Source organism: Podarcis gaigeae (genome assembly GCF_964106915.1).
Source record: "Podarcis gaigeae genome assembly, chromosome: 5".
Classification (NCBI taxonomy): domain Eukaryota; kingdom Metazoa; phylum Chordata; class Lepidosauria; order Squamata; family Lacertidae; genus Podarcis; species Podarcis gaigeae.
The window spans coordinates 27,269,962-27,286,665 of NC_139681.1; the positions used below are offsets into that span (position 1 = coordinate 27,269,962).

Genomic DNA, 16,704 nt, shown 5'->3' on the forward strand with positions numbered 1-16,704 from the left:
ACGGTTTCCCATAGGAATGCATTGAAAATCAATCAATGCGTTCCTATGGAAACCGCCTTCAGACCAGGTTTGGGGACAGTCTGTCCCCCGACCTCTTCTGAAGGCCGACGGGGGGGGCGAAAGTCTTTGCTTTTCCCCCCCTTCCCGGGACAGCGGAGACTTCTCCGCTGTCCTGGGGCGATCTTAAAATGCTGGCGGGCGGCAGCGCTGCCGCCCGCCAGCATTTTAAAATCCCCCGGGAAGGCAGGCAGGGGGGACAAAGACTTTTGCCCCCCACCCGCCTTCAGAAGAGGTCCAGAGGGCTCTCTAAGCTGCGGATAGCAGCCTGCTGCCCCGTGCGAGGGCAGACATTCGCAGCTTGGGGAGCCCTGCAAGACTTCCCCTGCAGGGCTCCCCAAGCGGCGAATGTCTGCCCCGCGCGAGGGGCGCTCTGCTTAAGAGCGCCCCTCGCGCAGGGCAGCAAGCTGCTATCCGCAGCCTAGGCGGGAACTCTTCTGAAGGCTGGGGGGAGAAGGGCACCTTCCCCTCTGTTCCCGGACCTGTCCTGAAGGCTTGCGGTGGGAGGAGGGCTTTCCTCCCCACCGCCAACATTCAGAATGCTGTTCTGAATGTTGGCGGTGGGGAGGAAAAACCTTCCTCCCACCGCAAGCCCCGGGAACAGAGGAGAAGCGCTGCGCACCTTCCCCTCTGTTCCCGGACCTGTCCTGAAGGCTTGCGGTGGGAGGAGGGCTTTCCTCCCCACCGCCAACATTCAGAATGCTGTTCTGAATGTTGGCGGTGGGGAGGAAAAACCCTCCTCCCACCGCAAGCTCCGGGAACAGAGGAGAAGCCCTTCGCGCCTTGTCCTCTGTTCCCGGACCTCCCACCGCAAGCCTTAGGACAGGTCCAGGAACAGAGGAGAAGGCGCGCTGTGCTTCCCCGCTGTCCCCGGAGATTTCCCTATGGGCTTTCGTCTTGCGAAGCAAGCCCATAGGGAAATTCGTCTTGCGAAGCCGCTAAAAAATCGGAAAACCCTTTCGTCTTGCGGGTTTTTCGTTTAGCGAGGCATTCGTCTTGCGGGGCACCACTGTATTCCATTTTTGAAACGACCACAGTTTCCAAGCCACCTAACGGCTTGTTGTACACGAACCAACAAACGATGCATCGGCAGCATGGAGGAGGATGGACACAGCAAAGCACAGCTCCAGGACTTTCCCCACACAAACACAGCAGTAGCAATTCTGTCATCCGTCAGAGAGCTGAGGGTAACTGACAGGCCCTCCTTGCTCTCGCAAGCGACTGAGTGGATAACAAGACCTTCAGCTTCTGACTTTCGTTGTGACAGATTAGCATAGAGGATGTCAGAGAATGAGGCATTTGTTACTCCCTTGACTGCCAACAAATCCACAGAGATCAACGCTGCTTTCAGATGCTCTTTGGGGGTGTGGCTATGTGGGCTGTCAAGATGAGGGCTTACACTTCCAAATTTACCACTACATTCTTGGTGCAACTGTGTGAAGCCACTCATCTGAATTATTTGTGCACTTGGCCTACAAAGCTTGGATTGCTATCGATGGCTTAATGAGCTGCACCTTGTCTCCAGTCTAAGCCACTCCACATGATTCTTCTGTCTAGCAGACAGCTCATTTAAACTATAACATTTCTGGACTTCAGCTACTGATCCCAGTAAACAACAGACCAAACGGAAAGGCGGATCCAAATAAAGCAGGCAAAGGCTCCACAGTATACTAAATTGCAAGAGTGGGCTCTTAGGGGCAACTCGTTCCCTTAATGCACGTCAGAATATGATTCACAAGCAGAACTGTGGCAGCAATCACGCTCTTTTCAAAGGCATCATTTTGACTTATATTTCATCCGAAACTCTTTGTTCCATTTAAGTGCTTGCAAAGCAATATTGAGAGAGTCTGCGGAACTGGGTGCAGAAGCATCATTGTCAAGGCAGGATGTATTCTGCAATTACACCACCTAAGCACAGGACTTGTGCTGGGCACAGATGCAAGCAGTAAGAAATCAAAAGCTTTCACTTCTTTTTTTAAAACGGATGTTTCCGGCCCTTAAGATAGCTTGAAAGTGGGTGGACGCTGCCTGGCAAAACACCAGATGTTAGAGAAGGGAGAAAGAATAAGACTTCTAGCTATTACAAGATGGATTTCAATAGTCTTGGATAGTGCTTTGCCCCCATGAAGTATATAAACCAAGCAAGTGTGCTTTTTTTTTTTAAAGAAGTGTTTCATTAATTCAATTTTGCATTCCATGCTTCTGTGCTCATAACCTAGACTACAACTTTATCCATTAACATTAAGCTACACATATTACAACACATGCATAAAAGTGGAATGTTTCTGAATTTCATCACCACCCATTTTGCTGTACCCTTAAAGAAATGTAGGAGATCTATGAACCTGCCCTTTCCCCACAATTTCTAAGGTCGATAACTGAATGTTTTGCATTTGCCGATTTCTCACAAAATGAAATACATTTTTATTTGGTGCTGAGAAATACTAGCAAACCCAGAACGCTGCATGTGTTATACAAGTTGCAGAACTATAAAGATTTTCTTGGCACTGAATTTAAGTTACCATGGTGCATGATTTGGATTTTTCTCCTCAAGTTCATTGTCTAGGGTGGGGGACGTACTGTGGTGCCACAGGGACCTCTCCATTTAAAGCAGAGGGCTTTGAGGGTAGAGATGCACCTGCAGTCTACATACCCCAAACTTTTGAGCCCAAAGCTTCTCAAAGTATATCCCTGGTGGTCAACAAGCTCCATTTAGGGGCGCAATGGAAAGGTTGGGAACAGCTGAGGATATTTATACTTGGCCCTGAACTTGATTTATTTTGATGGTGGTGGTGGTGGTGGTGGTGGTGGTTGTCAAAGTCAGACTATCAAACTAGCATTAAGGTCCTGGCCTAGGGCCAGTGATTTTCATAATACGGTGCTAGTGCATTCTATTAATTATTCCTTTTTTAAAAATGTACCGGTTAAGGGGGCCCTTCTATGCAGCATGGCCTGGGAAGGGCACATAATTTTCATAATACATACCTGGTTTGGTGTTGGTTTTGCAGTCAGTGCTGAAGGGGGGGGGTGTATTTTATTTTTTCACATTCGTTGCACTAGAGAGTACATTTTTAAAATATGAGTTACCTATATGCTTTTTTGAGGGGGGGAACCAAAAGGTGGGGGGAAGGTGGTGTGTCCTATGAAAAAGAAGTTTGAGAAGTGCTGCTTTGGCCCATAGTGGTCCTGCACCCACAACTGCATTACAGGCAGGGCACATCTAGAGCAGGATTCTGTTGTGCCAGATCACTCCTATTTTATTATGCATGCTTGCCACAATGCTGAATCTGGTGCAAATATGCCTTTAGTCAACCTCCTTCATGATGGTAGTCTTGCCCAGGGCAACAGTAGTACACTGTTATGATCATCAGAGAATAAATTCGCTCAGTTATATCCTCTTGGCCTAATATGTTTCCCACTGCCTGATCAAGTAGGCAATCTTATCATTATATTTTAAAAAGCTTCTCAGATTTACTCTTCAGCAACACATTTTGATCCTACTATTTTGCTAGTCACCAGTCTTGATTTTCTTTCATTATAGGTTTGCCTCTTTTGTTCTTCTACGCTCTGCTATTATCAGCACATAACATCTGCACGTCCTCCCCTCGGCTTAACAAGGTCTCTCGTCTACCTTGAGCAATCTTGCCCTTGTACCTTTACAATGCTCTAAGCTTACAAATGCTTCTGATTTTCAAAGGCATCTCAGTTTTCAAAATACAACCAAACCAGAACCATAAACAAGTAGTGGCAGCTAATTTATCTGCATGCGTGTCACAAGGTGGGTGGCATGGCAACACATAACACATGGTTTGTATGGTGTGAAATTTCACAAAAGGAGGCCATCCCAGGACTAATTTTGAACCACATGTAATTCAAAACAGCACAAGGGCAACCAAGTTACAGGGGTGCAAAGAAGGGCTTGTCCGCACCTCTCTTTAGCCTGCCACTTTCGCCTGGAGAAACCCATGGTTTACCACTGAATCAGACCAAATAGCAATTGGGTGGTTCCACGGATTGCCATTTGTTCCAATTCAGCAGTAAAGAATGTATTTTCCAGGGGGAAGTTGTGGGGCAAACACAAAACTGCTCAGAAAGCATGGGACAAGCAGGAAAATGCTCAGATCCATATTTCTCGGCACAGGACAAGCAGAAGTATGGATGAGCCCGAAGTTTCTCCCCAATTGCCATTCACAGTGACTGCCTGATGAAGAGGAAGTGGCTCTTTTTGACCCTCCCTTTACTGATCAGCCTTAGTAGCTGACAGACATATAAGCAGCACAAAACAAAATAATTTGTATGGACACCGATCACTAGGCTAAAGGAGTAAGCAGCTATGATGCAAATCTCTGAAATGTTCCAATGCGTGTAAGAAAAGCAATGCTGTCAATGATGGCCTTTACTCTTTACTAAGTATATGTACATTCAGATCATAAAGCAGAACTCCTGCCTCCTTTCAGGACTACCGCACGTACTCCAGAATTAAGTGTTTCAAAGCAAATGCCTTCAAAAAAATTAGACCGATTCATACATGCATGCACATCCCTTGCCCTCTTTATTATTTGACTGACAATGAAAGCATGAACCAAGCTCACTGAAATCCGACCATTTGAACCGCTATCTGGGACCCAAACGCCTGGAAGTGTGGCTCTCCCTATACCAGCCTGCTCATGTCTTTGAGATCTTTGGAGGATGCTTTCCCCCACATGCCACCACCACTAGAGATGGCTTGCTACTTGGTGATGGGGAATATAGAGTCTTGTTCTCCTGGCTTCCTAGCACTGCAGGCCACAGCCACCTACCAAGAGGGAAGGAGCAGGGTGTGAAGAGCCTGGCACCAGTCACAGTGTTGGACGGGCTCCACCACCACCTGTCGCACCACAACAAGCTGCCCGGGCCTCATCCCTCTCCCTTCTTCCTCTCAGTAAGCAACAGTGGCCTGTGGTGTTGGGTAGCCAGAACAGCAGCAGACTGGTACCCACACTGCCCCACCAGTCACTACTGCTTCTCTGTGGAACACCCTCCTCCGATGCACATAACTAGCACTGACATTGTTACCATGTTGGCCCCAGGTTAACACTTAATATTCGTTTGCCCAGGACTTTTAAGGTTTTCGTGCTGGTGATGGTTTAGCCTTCCCTGATATTTTTAAGCTGTGTTTGCTTGTTTTGATGGTGTATAGTATAAGGCTTTGTTTTCTCTTGTATACTTTGGTTGTTACTTGTTTATGTTCTGTAGCTGCCCTTTTATCTGTACATGTGAAGGTTAAGTTATAAATAATATAAATAAATAAATATGAGAGAGAGAGAGAGAGAGAGAGAGAGAGAGAGAGAGAGAGAGAGAGCTGCATTATGCCAAGTAAGACTATTTGTCTATCTAGCCCATTATTATCTATATCTGAAAACAGCTTTCCAAGATCTCTGGCAAAGGTGCTTCCCATCACTCATCTCTAACAGATTATCCATACAGTGGGGGACATGCAAGTGCAAACCGGCCCTTTGCCTCTTTTACTTCCTTAAATAAAGATGCCCACAGCATCCTATAGCAGGCTTTTAAGGTCACTGATAAACTTACCTCACTGAAGTTCTGGAAATGTTCAGTGCCATCCTTTGGTGAAATGAATGCACTCTGATCTGTCCTGCAACATGAAAATTGGGAGGGTAATTGTAGGTGCCACTTTGAAGTGTTTTTAAAGGTGGACTGCCCACCTCAAGAACAAGGACTGGGGCAAGATGGAGAGCCGATTCAGCTTACATATGTATCTTTGTGTGTGCTTGTATGTGTCACAAAGCCACACACTGCAGGAGAGGAACCCACTGTGGCACTGTTAAGAACGCGACCTAGTTTTCCTTTTTTCTAAGGCCCAAACTAGACATGAACCACACAATGATGGCAATTAAGTGAGTGACTTTTTAGCGTAAAAAGCATGCAGAGAGCTCCGTGTGGCATTCCCAATCCAGATCAGACCCCTGCTGCCTGCTTGTCAGTACTGAGTGGAAAGTTTCCACTGACACCATTAGGAGGATTTCCCCACATTTCAAATAGCAGTTGTAGGGCCCTTGATCTAGACTGGTACTGTAGCAAATGGATAAACCACCTTAATCTTCCTGTGCCAGGGTCCCAACCCAGATAGTTGGTCTTGTGTGCACTAGTTAGACTAAGAAAGAAAAAAGAAAGATTCACGCAACTGGTACTTGTGTGAATGGCATAGAGACCGGTTTGAACCTTAGAATGCCTTGAAAAATTTGAAACTCGATCCAATTCGTCTTTGAAATAGTTATCAATTTTGACAAGGTGGTGGAATCGTAAGATAGTTATCCAAATAAGTGTGAGATCAATTCCCACTTGAGCAAAAGCAGTTGTTTGTCATGGTTAGTAAGAATACAAAGAACTGAGCAAAAAGAACACATTTGTTTTTATTAGCAAACTGAGCAAAATATAACATATTTGTTTTCATTAGCAAAGTGCCTATCAGTTGCACAGACTGTGCCTACTTTTACCACAGAATTAAGTGCTTTCAATTAGCTTCTATGAGAGAAAATAATGAAGCATAATTTCAAAGTTGCTGAATTCAGGTTTTCTAAACAAAGAACTTGGGTTCCCTTAGCATAGAATTTCATCTTTCAGCTGTGTTTTTTCTTTTTCTAAAACCTTGTTTCTGACGGGAGTAGACCTGCAAAATTTATGATCCGGCAGCCATGTATGGGTTAGCCCACAGGGGGCTCAATAAATCGGTTTTTGCTGCCTGTCTGAGACTGGGGGAAAGTGTTAGGCACCCAGGGGAGCACCAACCATGGCTGGCTGGCTATGTCTGACTGAGTGGATAACAAGTTATGCCAGCTTGCAAACAGAGAAGTGCAGGTGTCCGCCCTGATTTAGAGTTAAACAGAAGTGAACAAGATTTGTTTACTTGGAAGAGAATACCTGGGTTGAAACTTGATGACGGTTTCCTGGTATCTGAATGCCACGTTCTCGGTGTAATCATTAGCCGGCGTTCCCGTTTTCCTCTGACAGTCGGAGAGCCATGGCAATGCATTTCCCATCTCCTGCAATAAACAAACAAGCAAACAAATCGACAAATGCAACCCACTCAAGTAAACAGTGACTGGTGTCAGCTGTCTATTTTGGGAGGGGGGAGGGGGGAATGTAAGTGTGTAATCAAAGCTCATCTGGAGAAGGGGAGGAGAAATGAGGGGCCCAAGAAGGGACTGTACTAAACGTTGTCTCGATGCAATGGCAGCAACCTGATGCAAAGATTGTAATGAGGACGGTGGGGTGGGGGGGAGTCCCCAAGACACACCTGCATGCAGTATCAGTGCTATTATTGTAACTCTCTGTCACTTTCTCATTTTAAAAGAGATTTTGTCTGAAGCCACCCAGCTTCTGTTTCAAACTACTTATATTGTAATGAATTGTTGTTGCTTTTTTTAACACTCTTCATCTCGAAGAAGTCCTTCCCACGTTGACCCATCTGCTACAGAACCCCGTTATATGTGTGAAAATATACATGAGAGGGTACTGGCCGCACCTGTTGGACCTCACTGTTGCTCCATAGGACATGAGCATACCTTAGATGAGAAACACCCCATCACTACCCTATGTAGTTGTGCACTGAAAGGGAAGGAGGACCAAAGAGGACAAGTGAATTTCTGAAAAGCTTGCCCACCATTACAGAGTTTCCAGCTCAGGAACTATCAGCTTTCCAATGTACCTCTAAGTTCCTCAGCGCAGTTTGAAAACCAGTTTTGTGGTGCACCAAGGGTTTCTGGTGGTAGGGATAAAGTTTCTGTCCATAATGGGGTTGCTTTAATGCCATAGAAAAGCATGGGCATGCAGGAGATTGCCCAGCTGCCACTGGCTGGCCTATAGCTCGGCTGGTGACTGAAGAAGCAGGAGCTTAAGGGGAAGAGGACAGCAAGGGACGCAAGCAGCCTAGGAAGAAGAGCTGGAAAGAGGAATCCAGAGTTTGTCAACATAACTCCAAAGTCGAAGCTCAAAGGAGACTGAGACTTTTATGTTCATTGTGTTCAATTAGGTTAAATATCAGCACTTTTTGAGTCAGGGTCAAAATTTCCCGCTCAATACTAATTCTCAATGAGGTGATAAAAACCCATGTCTGGGCTGCAGCATTTCACAAAGCAGGTAACCAAATGCTTTCTTGCTCTCTTGCTGTCTCACACACACACACTTATTTATACAGAGAAAATCAGCTCTCAAGAAAACAGGCATCTCTGGTCTCACCCTGTATGCTAGATTTCTATGTGCAGGGATTATTGTTATTTTTATTATTGCTGTTGTTGTTATCTATTGTTATTATTAGCCATGGTTACTTTCGTTATTATCAACTATTCTAATTGTTTGTTTGCTTGCTAGCTTGTTTATTATTATCGGAGCATATGATCATGTGAGCCCCACTTCTATTCCATACCCTCCAACATTTCTCCAATGAAACAAAGGACGTCCTAAGGAAAAGCAGGATATTCTGTGATAACAGCAGAAACTGGGTCGGCTTCTGTAAATCCAGGACTGTCCCTGGAAAATGGGGACACTTTGAGGGTCTGCCAGTCTGAAGTGATATATATACCTGTACCACTGTTGGTGATAACGAAGCCTCTGACTTTCTGAAGCAACACACAAAGGAGACAGTCTCATGGCAAGGCCTCTTAGCAACACACTGTCAGAAAGCAACATTATTTTGTGGATCTTACAAACACACACCCATGAGGTTTGGAGAAACCATAGATCACAGCAGTTTTCTTTCCTTCACAAGCCAGGATTTGTTTGATCAGAGACCAGATCTTAACGCTTGATTGCTTCCCACTGCGTATTTTTCTTTTAATTCAGGAGAACATATTTTATTGTTGTAGACAGGAAATTAGCTAGAGATAGCTGTTGTGCTTAGAGGCTGGGAGCCAGTGCAGCCCAATACATTAGTCTAACTGTAAGGATTAAGAAAGGAGACCTCCCAAGGCTCTATTTCTGGAGGGAAGTCATCGTCCCCACCCGAGCCATTCATATGACATGTGATCATTTCTCAGGGACTCCTGCATCTCAGGCCTACCACACTAACCAACTGCTGCTATGTATTTACATATTTAAATGGTCCTTCACATGATCAGCTTCCATGGTGTTCTACACAGCAGCCAACAGACAAGTCCCTGCCCTGAGGTGCTTACACTACAAATTGCCAAATTTACTGACCCAGACAAAATAAATCATGAAGCACATCAAAGTTGCAACGATCTTTGTTCCCGAGCTCACATTCACATCAAATCAATTGTACTCCAGCCTGCAACGGTTCCCACTTAAAAGGGTTTAACGCTGCATGCCAAATAGCATGCCCTTGAAATAAAGAGGTGAGCGCTTGGCTTTCACCCCTCCGTCCATATCTGATCTTTGAAAGTGTTAATCAATATGACTAATCAATGGAATTGCTTGGGTAATGTGCAAGCTGCAGATCAACCATGACTCCCAGGGACATGCTAGCATAGCTGCTTCATGGGGTTTTGTTCATCCCTTAATTCCAGTATTAGAAAATTCTATAGTCGAAGTCAAAGGCTGAAGGAAATCAGACGCACTGATTGACACAAAACACAGATTTCCCCAATCCAGATGTTATACACACACACTGCATTCATCCAATGAATAATGGAGTGGAGTGACTGGGAGTAGACTTTATTATTTTATATAGTTATGGTCCCGATATAGCTGTTTGCGTCATATATATCTCATAATAATCTCAGTTTGGTAGAATGCAATACACTGAGTACAGATACAGATTTTGATCCAACTGCCTTGGCTATCAAATAGTTTTCGGGCCCAATTCAAAGTGCTGGTTTTGACTTATAAAACCTTAAATGGCTCAGGACCACAATACCTCAAGCACAGATGCTCTCCATATGAACCTACCTGGAACCTGAGATCATAATCTGAGGCCCTTCTTCATGTGCCTCCTCCGCAAGAGGTCCGGAGGATGGCAACACGAGAATGGGCCTTTTCTGTGGTGGCTCCTTGTTTGTATAATGCTCTCCCCAGGGAGGCTCGCCTGGCGCCTTAGTTACATATCTTTCAGCACCAGGAAAAAACATTCCTCTTTAACCAGGCATTTAGCTGGTTGACATCTAATGTCCTTTTGAATGTGCTGTGGAAGCAGGGATTCTTAGGTTATTTTTGTTTTTGTTATTATGCATTTTGTGCTTTTTATATTGTAATGTGTTCTAAACTGCCCTGAGATCTACAGGTATAGGGAATTATACAAATTTAATAAAATAATAACAAATTTTACCCTGTCCCTTGGTTGTGTTTAAACAACCTGCATTTCTACCCCACTGCCTGCTTTCGCCATTGGAGACATGACATTGACATGGGCAGGAAAGTTTCACGAATTTGTTCGGTCTTTCAGACTTTCTAAACCTCCTTATAGTGAGGTTACCTGTCCTATCATTAACCCTCTGACTTACAGAGCTATCCCTTACACGTCTACTCAAAGTACGGTAAGTCTCACTGAGCTCGGGGGGGCTTGCCTCCAAGTAAGTGTGAATAGGACTGCAGCCTCACATGCTTAAAAACATATCCTAGGTGTTGAGTTGTTCAGTGTTTGGAAGCCACCACCCACCTAGATTGAATCAAACTATGTATATTCTTTCAAACAGAGGTTCTTAGCACCTTCACCTTTGAAGATCTGTACTTTCTTAGCGCTCCATCCTAGCAATTAGAACAAAAATTAACAAATTCTGTTTTGCTCTCCTTTTTAAACCAAGGAGTTTAGTATCATTTTAGAAGTTCATCTCTGTGCCAATTAAGGATCTAAGAGTGAATTATTTCATTATCCATATTTATATCCATGCATATGATACATGTGCAATTGGAGGACGATACGCATTGCCTTCTAACACCTCAGTTTCATCCAGCAGACTTCAAATAGAAATACTGTAGTCTTAAGTGAATCCATGCAGACATAGGGGTTTTTAAGAGCACATCTCGCACATGATAAATGGCTTGCCCTTATACTTCCACGGAAGAAGAAGCTCTATTGGCCCAAGAGGGATCTGAGAACAAAAGGAGCCTGCACACAAAGGAGATCCATCTGAAGTGAGAGTCTGTACAAAGGAAACTGATCAAGCTAATAGAAGATTTTGCTGGTTTTGATTAGCTACTAATTCATTGGCTGTTTTTATCTGCTCTGGTTTTGTTAGGATGTATTTTACCATGCTTGTTTTCTTTGGGTCTGTTTCATTTTTGCTAGCCGCCCTGGTCACATTTTGCTTGTGGAATGGCGATATATAAATTAAATTAATAAATTAAAAACATGTTTGATTGCTATTGCAGATCAACCATGATAGGTAGTGTGTACTCTGTGATGGAGAAATCCTATCTCAGTTCCATAAAAATATATTGTAGCATTTGCCATTAATGACTATACTAATCTGAATCATTAAAAAGAATACCAAGATGGAACATCAGCTCTGGTGAAGAGCTGGTTTTCAATATAGCACCGTGACAAAATACCGTGAAGGTACAATGCATTTAAGAACATAAGAAAAGCTCTGCTGGTTCAGATGAAAGGTTAATGTCTTCCAACATCCTATTCTAACAATGGCCAACCAAGTGAGAAGCCTATAAGAAACCAACAAAGCACAACAACACTCTCCACACTTGAGCTGCATAGCAAACTAGATGCAGAAAACACACATGCCGATTGCCAAACCTCCCAGACCATGAAGGGCTAAAGAAAAACCCCAGATTCACAATTCTAGCTCCACCAGCTTGAGATCTTAAGGCACTGCCAGCAACCCCACCAGCTCAGGGCTTCATCCGATCCCATCACTCCCTAGTCATATGTAGGAGCATTTCTAGCTTGACATAAAGGTCCCATAAATGGGTACAAAGAATTCACACACACACACCCAAAAAAGTTGGCACCCAATGCATCCACCAAAGGGCCACCATCCTGACTTGAATGTTTTGCACTGCTAGTAAAAGCCCAGGACAATTTATTGTCCTTGAACTGACCTTGCACTGCCCTTCCTTGGAGTTGGTCTTAATGATAGTGGAAATATTACGCAGCTCAATCCAACTCGTGTTACTTGAAAATATCATTGAGCTCCATGAGAATTACTCCCTTGGTAGGTGTGCACGGGATTGCCCAATCACACAGACTGGGGGGGGGGGGAGATGGGGCTCAATATCCCTGGGGAAAAGAGGAGCAAAATCTGGGTATCTGCAGGATTGAGCCACAGACAGTTAGGTGGTCGGGAAAAGACATCTAACTAAGGATCAAGGGCAGCCAAGGGACAATTCCAGGCAGCCTTTAGTAAGCGAAGTCAGAGCAGGTGAGGGACAGCAGAGTCTGAGACAGGGCAGCCATTTGCATTACCAAAAAAGAGAGGACCAAAGAGACAGCTTATTCGCATCAAATTTGTGTGTGTGCTAATTTGCACGTGTGCATGCAAATTTAGAAATAAATAATATAATTTCAATGGTGGGGGTACCTGTGGCCTGTGTGCCTGCTCAGTCTGATATCCAAGCGTTAAATTTCGATAAGCAACTTCTCCAAGCTGGACTTGGATAAGACTTTGAACTTTGCCTTACACCTGGCCTTCAGGTGGACAACTGTCCTCTATAAAGTAGGACACATTTCCACCGTAGATGCACATCGCCCAATCTATGGCACAGACAAACCTGCTAAGAGGAAGGGGAAATATTATAGGGAAACAGGAAAGGGCTGTGACCAGTCACACAGCTGGGAAGCCTAGAGCTACATGGGCTGGGCTGGGCTATTTGTTGCACATTTTGTAGAGGTGCAGCGACTCCAGTCTATCTCCCAGGTGAGCTGAAATGTGGCTGGTGGCCCTATCGCTTACGTACACGACCCTGATCACCAGTGGAAGCCAGTTGCCCAAATGATTAAAAATGCCGCCACTTTGCATTTAAACGGCATTTCTTCTATCGTCAAACAGTTAAAGCGCAAATAGGAGAGCTTATTATTACCTGACTTTCTTCACGGTTTTTCCCATTTTCTGGTTTTGAAATGGATGTGGGCTTTCTGGATTTTAAGTTCCCCATTCCAACCCTCAATGTGCCATCACAGGGTGTCTGGGTATCTTGGAACACTGCCTGGTTTTCCTCTAAGACTATAGCTTTGTCTGGGTGGTTTTCCTTGTTTTCATCTCTAGAAGAAAATAAAAGCAAATTTTAAAAGGCACCGTGACGAGTGAGCAAGAAATGTAATGCTCAAGACATCATGCTCACAATTTATTTTTAGATTACTTTTGTTTAGACCCCCCCCCCTTTCCCCCTATTTAATTAACATTCCAGGACAGAGCTACGTACAGAGCTATGTAACATTTTTAAAACTACAAAAAATATTGCTGAAAAGTGAGATGGTTGCATTTGCTTAATCAGGCCATACTTCAGGCCTCTAATACTTTAGAAGCTGCTTTATACCAGGTCGTTTCTATGCTGGGATAGCTCAGTTGGTAAAGCCCGAGACTCTTAATCTCGGGGTCGTGGATTCTAGCCCCATATTGGGCAAAATATTCCTGCATTGCAGGGGGTTGGACTAGATGACCCTCATGGTCCCTTCCGACTCTACAATTCTATGTTTCTGTATTAGGTCTGGCAGCTCGTGCATGTGGTCCAGTAACACCATTTGTCTAATGTGATTGGCAACAGCTTTCCAGGGTCTCAGGCAGACGCCCTCCCCCATCACTTGCTGTTGGAGCCTTTTAGCTGGAGATGCTAGGGACTGAATCTGTGGTCTTTGCATTTCAAGCATATACTTCAGCTGTGCTGCTTTTAACTTAAAGGTAAAGGTACCCCTGACCGTTAGGTCCAGTTGCGGACGACTCTGGGGTTGCGCGCTCAACTCGCTCTAGCCAGCATTTGTCCACAGACAGCTTCCGGGTCATGTGGCCAGCATAATTAAGCCGCTTCTGGCGAACCAGAGCAGCACACAAAAATGATGTTTACCTTCCCACTGGAGCGGTACCTATTTATCTACTTGCACTTTGATGTGCTTTCGAACTGCTAGGTTGGCAGGAGCTGGGAACGAGCAACAGGAGCTCACCCTGTTGCAGGGATTCAAGCCGCCGACCTTCTGACCAGCAAGCCCTAGGCTCTGTGGTTTAGACCACAGCACCACCTGCTTTTAACTTAAGGTAAAGGTAAAGGGACCCCTGAACATTAGGTCCAGTCGTGGCCGACTCTGGGGTTGCGGCGCTCATCTCACTTTATTGGCCGAGGGAGCCGGCGTACAGCCTCCGGGTCATGTGGCCAGCATGACTAAGCCGCTTCTGGCGAACCAGAGCAGCGCACGGAAGCACTGTTTACCTTCCTGCCAGAGCAGTACCTATTGATCTACTTGCACGTTGACATGCTTTTGAACTGCTAGGTTGGCAGGAGCAGGGACCGAGCAACGGGAGATTTGAACCACCGCGCTTCTGATCGGCAAGTCCTAGGCTCTGTGGTTTAACCCACAGCGCCACCCGCGTCCCGCTTTTAACTTAGGGGTGAGCAAATTGGACTTTTCCCTTCCTTTTTGTGGAGGGGCAATCTGTCCAGAGCCACATGTGAACTGTGGGTGGGGTCACCCTTCTATCTCACTGGCTTTCTGCCAACCCCTTCTATCTCTCTACATCTCCCCTCCTCACTTAGCAAGCTACTGGGGGAAATGTCTGAACTGACCGTGATGGACTTTGGGCTCTCAAATTTCTGGCACCCTGTGTGACACTAAACTTTGCCCCACCCCAACTTCTCGTGTTCCATTATACGGCATTGTTGTGGCTCCCAGTGTAACCACACTGGCCATGCTACCCTAAAACCGCCTCTGGAACTGATCACTAAGAGAGGACTTTAGAAACGAAGCTGGGGGTCGCAAATAATTAGAGTAAGGGCTGCACACGGTTCTAGGGCCTCAGGCTGCTAACCACAGCACACTAAACATGTAGTGTGTCCCACCAAATACGTGATAAATCTCTTGGTTTTGTCATCTGCCTGGGACTACAAAAGAAGAGGTTTTCTCAAGACCTAGCAGGCCCCAAGACTTGACCAGCTTTTGCTTAATGGGAGATAAACTGTACAGATATTTACAAAACTTACATACCACTACTAGTGCTTTTTTCTGGGGGGGTGCAGAGGTATGCATACCCTTAAACATTTTGTGAATCTCTGTACTTTTGTCCATTTGGTGTATTTATTTTTCCCGATTTGAACTATAAAATGGTGATTATCTTGAGTCAAAATGAGAGTACCCATGAACATTTTGTTTTTGAGGGGAGAAAGCACAGACCACTGCTATTACAGAAGACTCACATCGTCTTCCATGGGGCCCCTAAGCAGTCTCCCATCCCAGCAATTGACCAGGATAAGACCGTCTCAGCATTAACAGTTTAACATACGTGTCCTCAAGCCATTTTCAGGGAAATACTGGATAATTCCAAAAGAACTTCCTGCAATAATTTGTGAGCCTGGCAAGCATAGCCTGCCCTCACAAACACCTTTCTCTCGCATCTAATTCTACTTTCATACAAAACATCTGAAAGTAATATTGTGCCTCTCTCTTTTCCACCTAGTATAATCTGATAACTCCCTAGGTAATGACCCTTTATTTGCAGAGGTTTTTACTAATGACATGAAAGTAAACTCAGAGATTTCACAGGTTCTAGGCAAAGTTTTATTATCTCCTGAAATTCCTCAGGGTATTTTTGGCCCAAGCTAAAATCTGAAATTTTGCCTCACATTGTGCAGCATTTAGTGGATAATAAAGGGTTGAGGTAAGGGGGTATTGAACCCAGTATTTATCATAACGTTTATCACCATTGTTGCCCTACATTTATAGAATTGTGTTTAGGCCTCTGTTTAAATCTCCGGTCAGCTATGGAGTTGCTGTCTGGTAATAATTTATGCTTTGTCTGCAATTCCTAAGAAAGTGGTTCTTGAAAAATCCCTAAGATAAATTTACAAAGAGACCTGCTTGCTACATTTTATTTCCTTTTATAAAACACAATAGCAAGATACCTGTGAAGGGAACTGGCTGTTTGGTCTTCATGTACAGACTCTGTATCCTCGCCACACCTTGAAAATGGATATAAAATAATTATTGGATTTCTTCTACTTGGGTCTTTTTCAAGTAGCTAATATGTTCATTCTTAGGTCATAATCAATCAGTCTTTATTGCAGTCACAAGACCAAACAGGTTGTTCTGATAAATACAGATGCTCATTTTCATATGCTCTAAATAAAGCCTGTATAAAACAATCACACCAGTTTTATCCTGTGCCTGCACTCCTTACCCAAAGGAGGACTGTAAGAAGGTCCAGCACCTAATCCTATGCCTCTCAGGAGTTTCTCTTGGGAGGGAGTTACTTCAGCTTTGTGCTGTACAAACCCACTGCTATTGTGAAACTTCCATCCACCTTAGCAAGCATAGCCAATGGTTAGGGATAATGGGAGCTGTCATTCAGCAACATCTGGAGACCCAAAGGTTCCTCACATCTGGTCTATGGAGTTTGGGATTATCCCGGTCCTATAGGAACTTTTCATGTGGAAACCCAAAAGAAAATAATGTCAAACGCGCAAGAACACAAAAATGCATAACTAATTTTCACTTCAGCATTCTCATGCCTGCCTAGTAGACATTTCCACTGAGTT

At 44.6% G+C, this 16,704-nt stretch overlaps 1 protein-coding gene across 14 annotated transcripts in view; it reads right to left on the bottom strand.

Annotated features, from left to right (window-relative positions):
- Nucleotides 1-16,704, bottom strand: part of FAM13C (family with sequence similarity 13 member C) — a gene marked incomplete at its 3' end in the record, with an annotated part of 76,577 nt that overhangs the window by 35,482 nt on the left and 24,391 nt on the right. For 12 of the 14 annotated variants that reach the window (XR_014564645.1, XR_014564646.1, XR_014564647.1 and 9 more), the window contains exons 2-5: nt 16,072-16,128; nt 13,045-13,225; nt 6,979-7,100; nt 5,629-5,692 (exon numbers count right to left, since the gene is read on the bottom strand). Coding sequence is in view for 10 of the 14 variants with exons in the window: in XM_083740418.1 (XP_083596544.1) it covers nt 5,629-5,692; nt 6,979-7,100; nt 13,045-13,225; nt 16,072-16,128 (424 nt within the window). The remainder of the gene's footprint in view (nt 1-5,628; nt 5,693-6,978; nt 7,101-13,044; nt 13,226-16,071; nt 16,129-16,704) is intronic. The other 2 variants (XM_083740422.1, XM_083740421.1) reach the window with 1 other exon arrangement.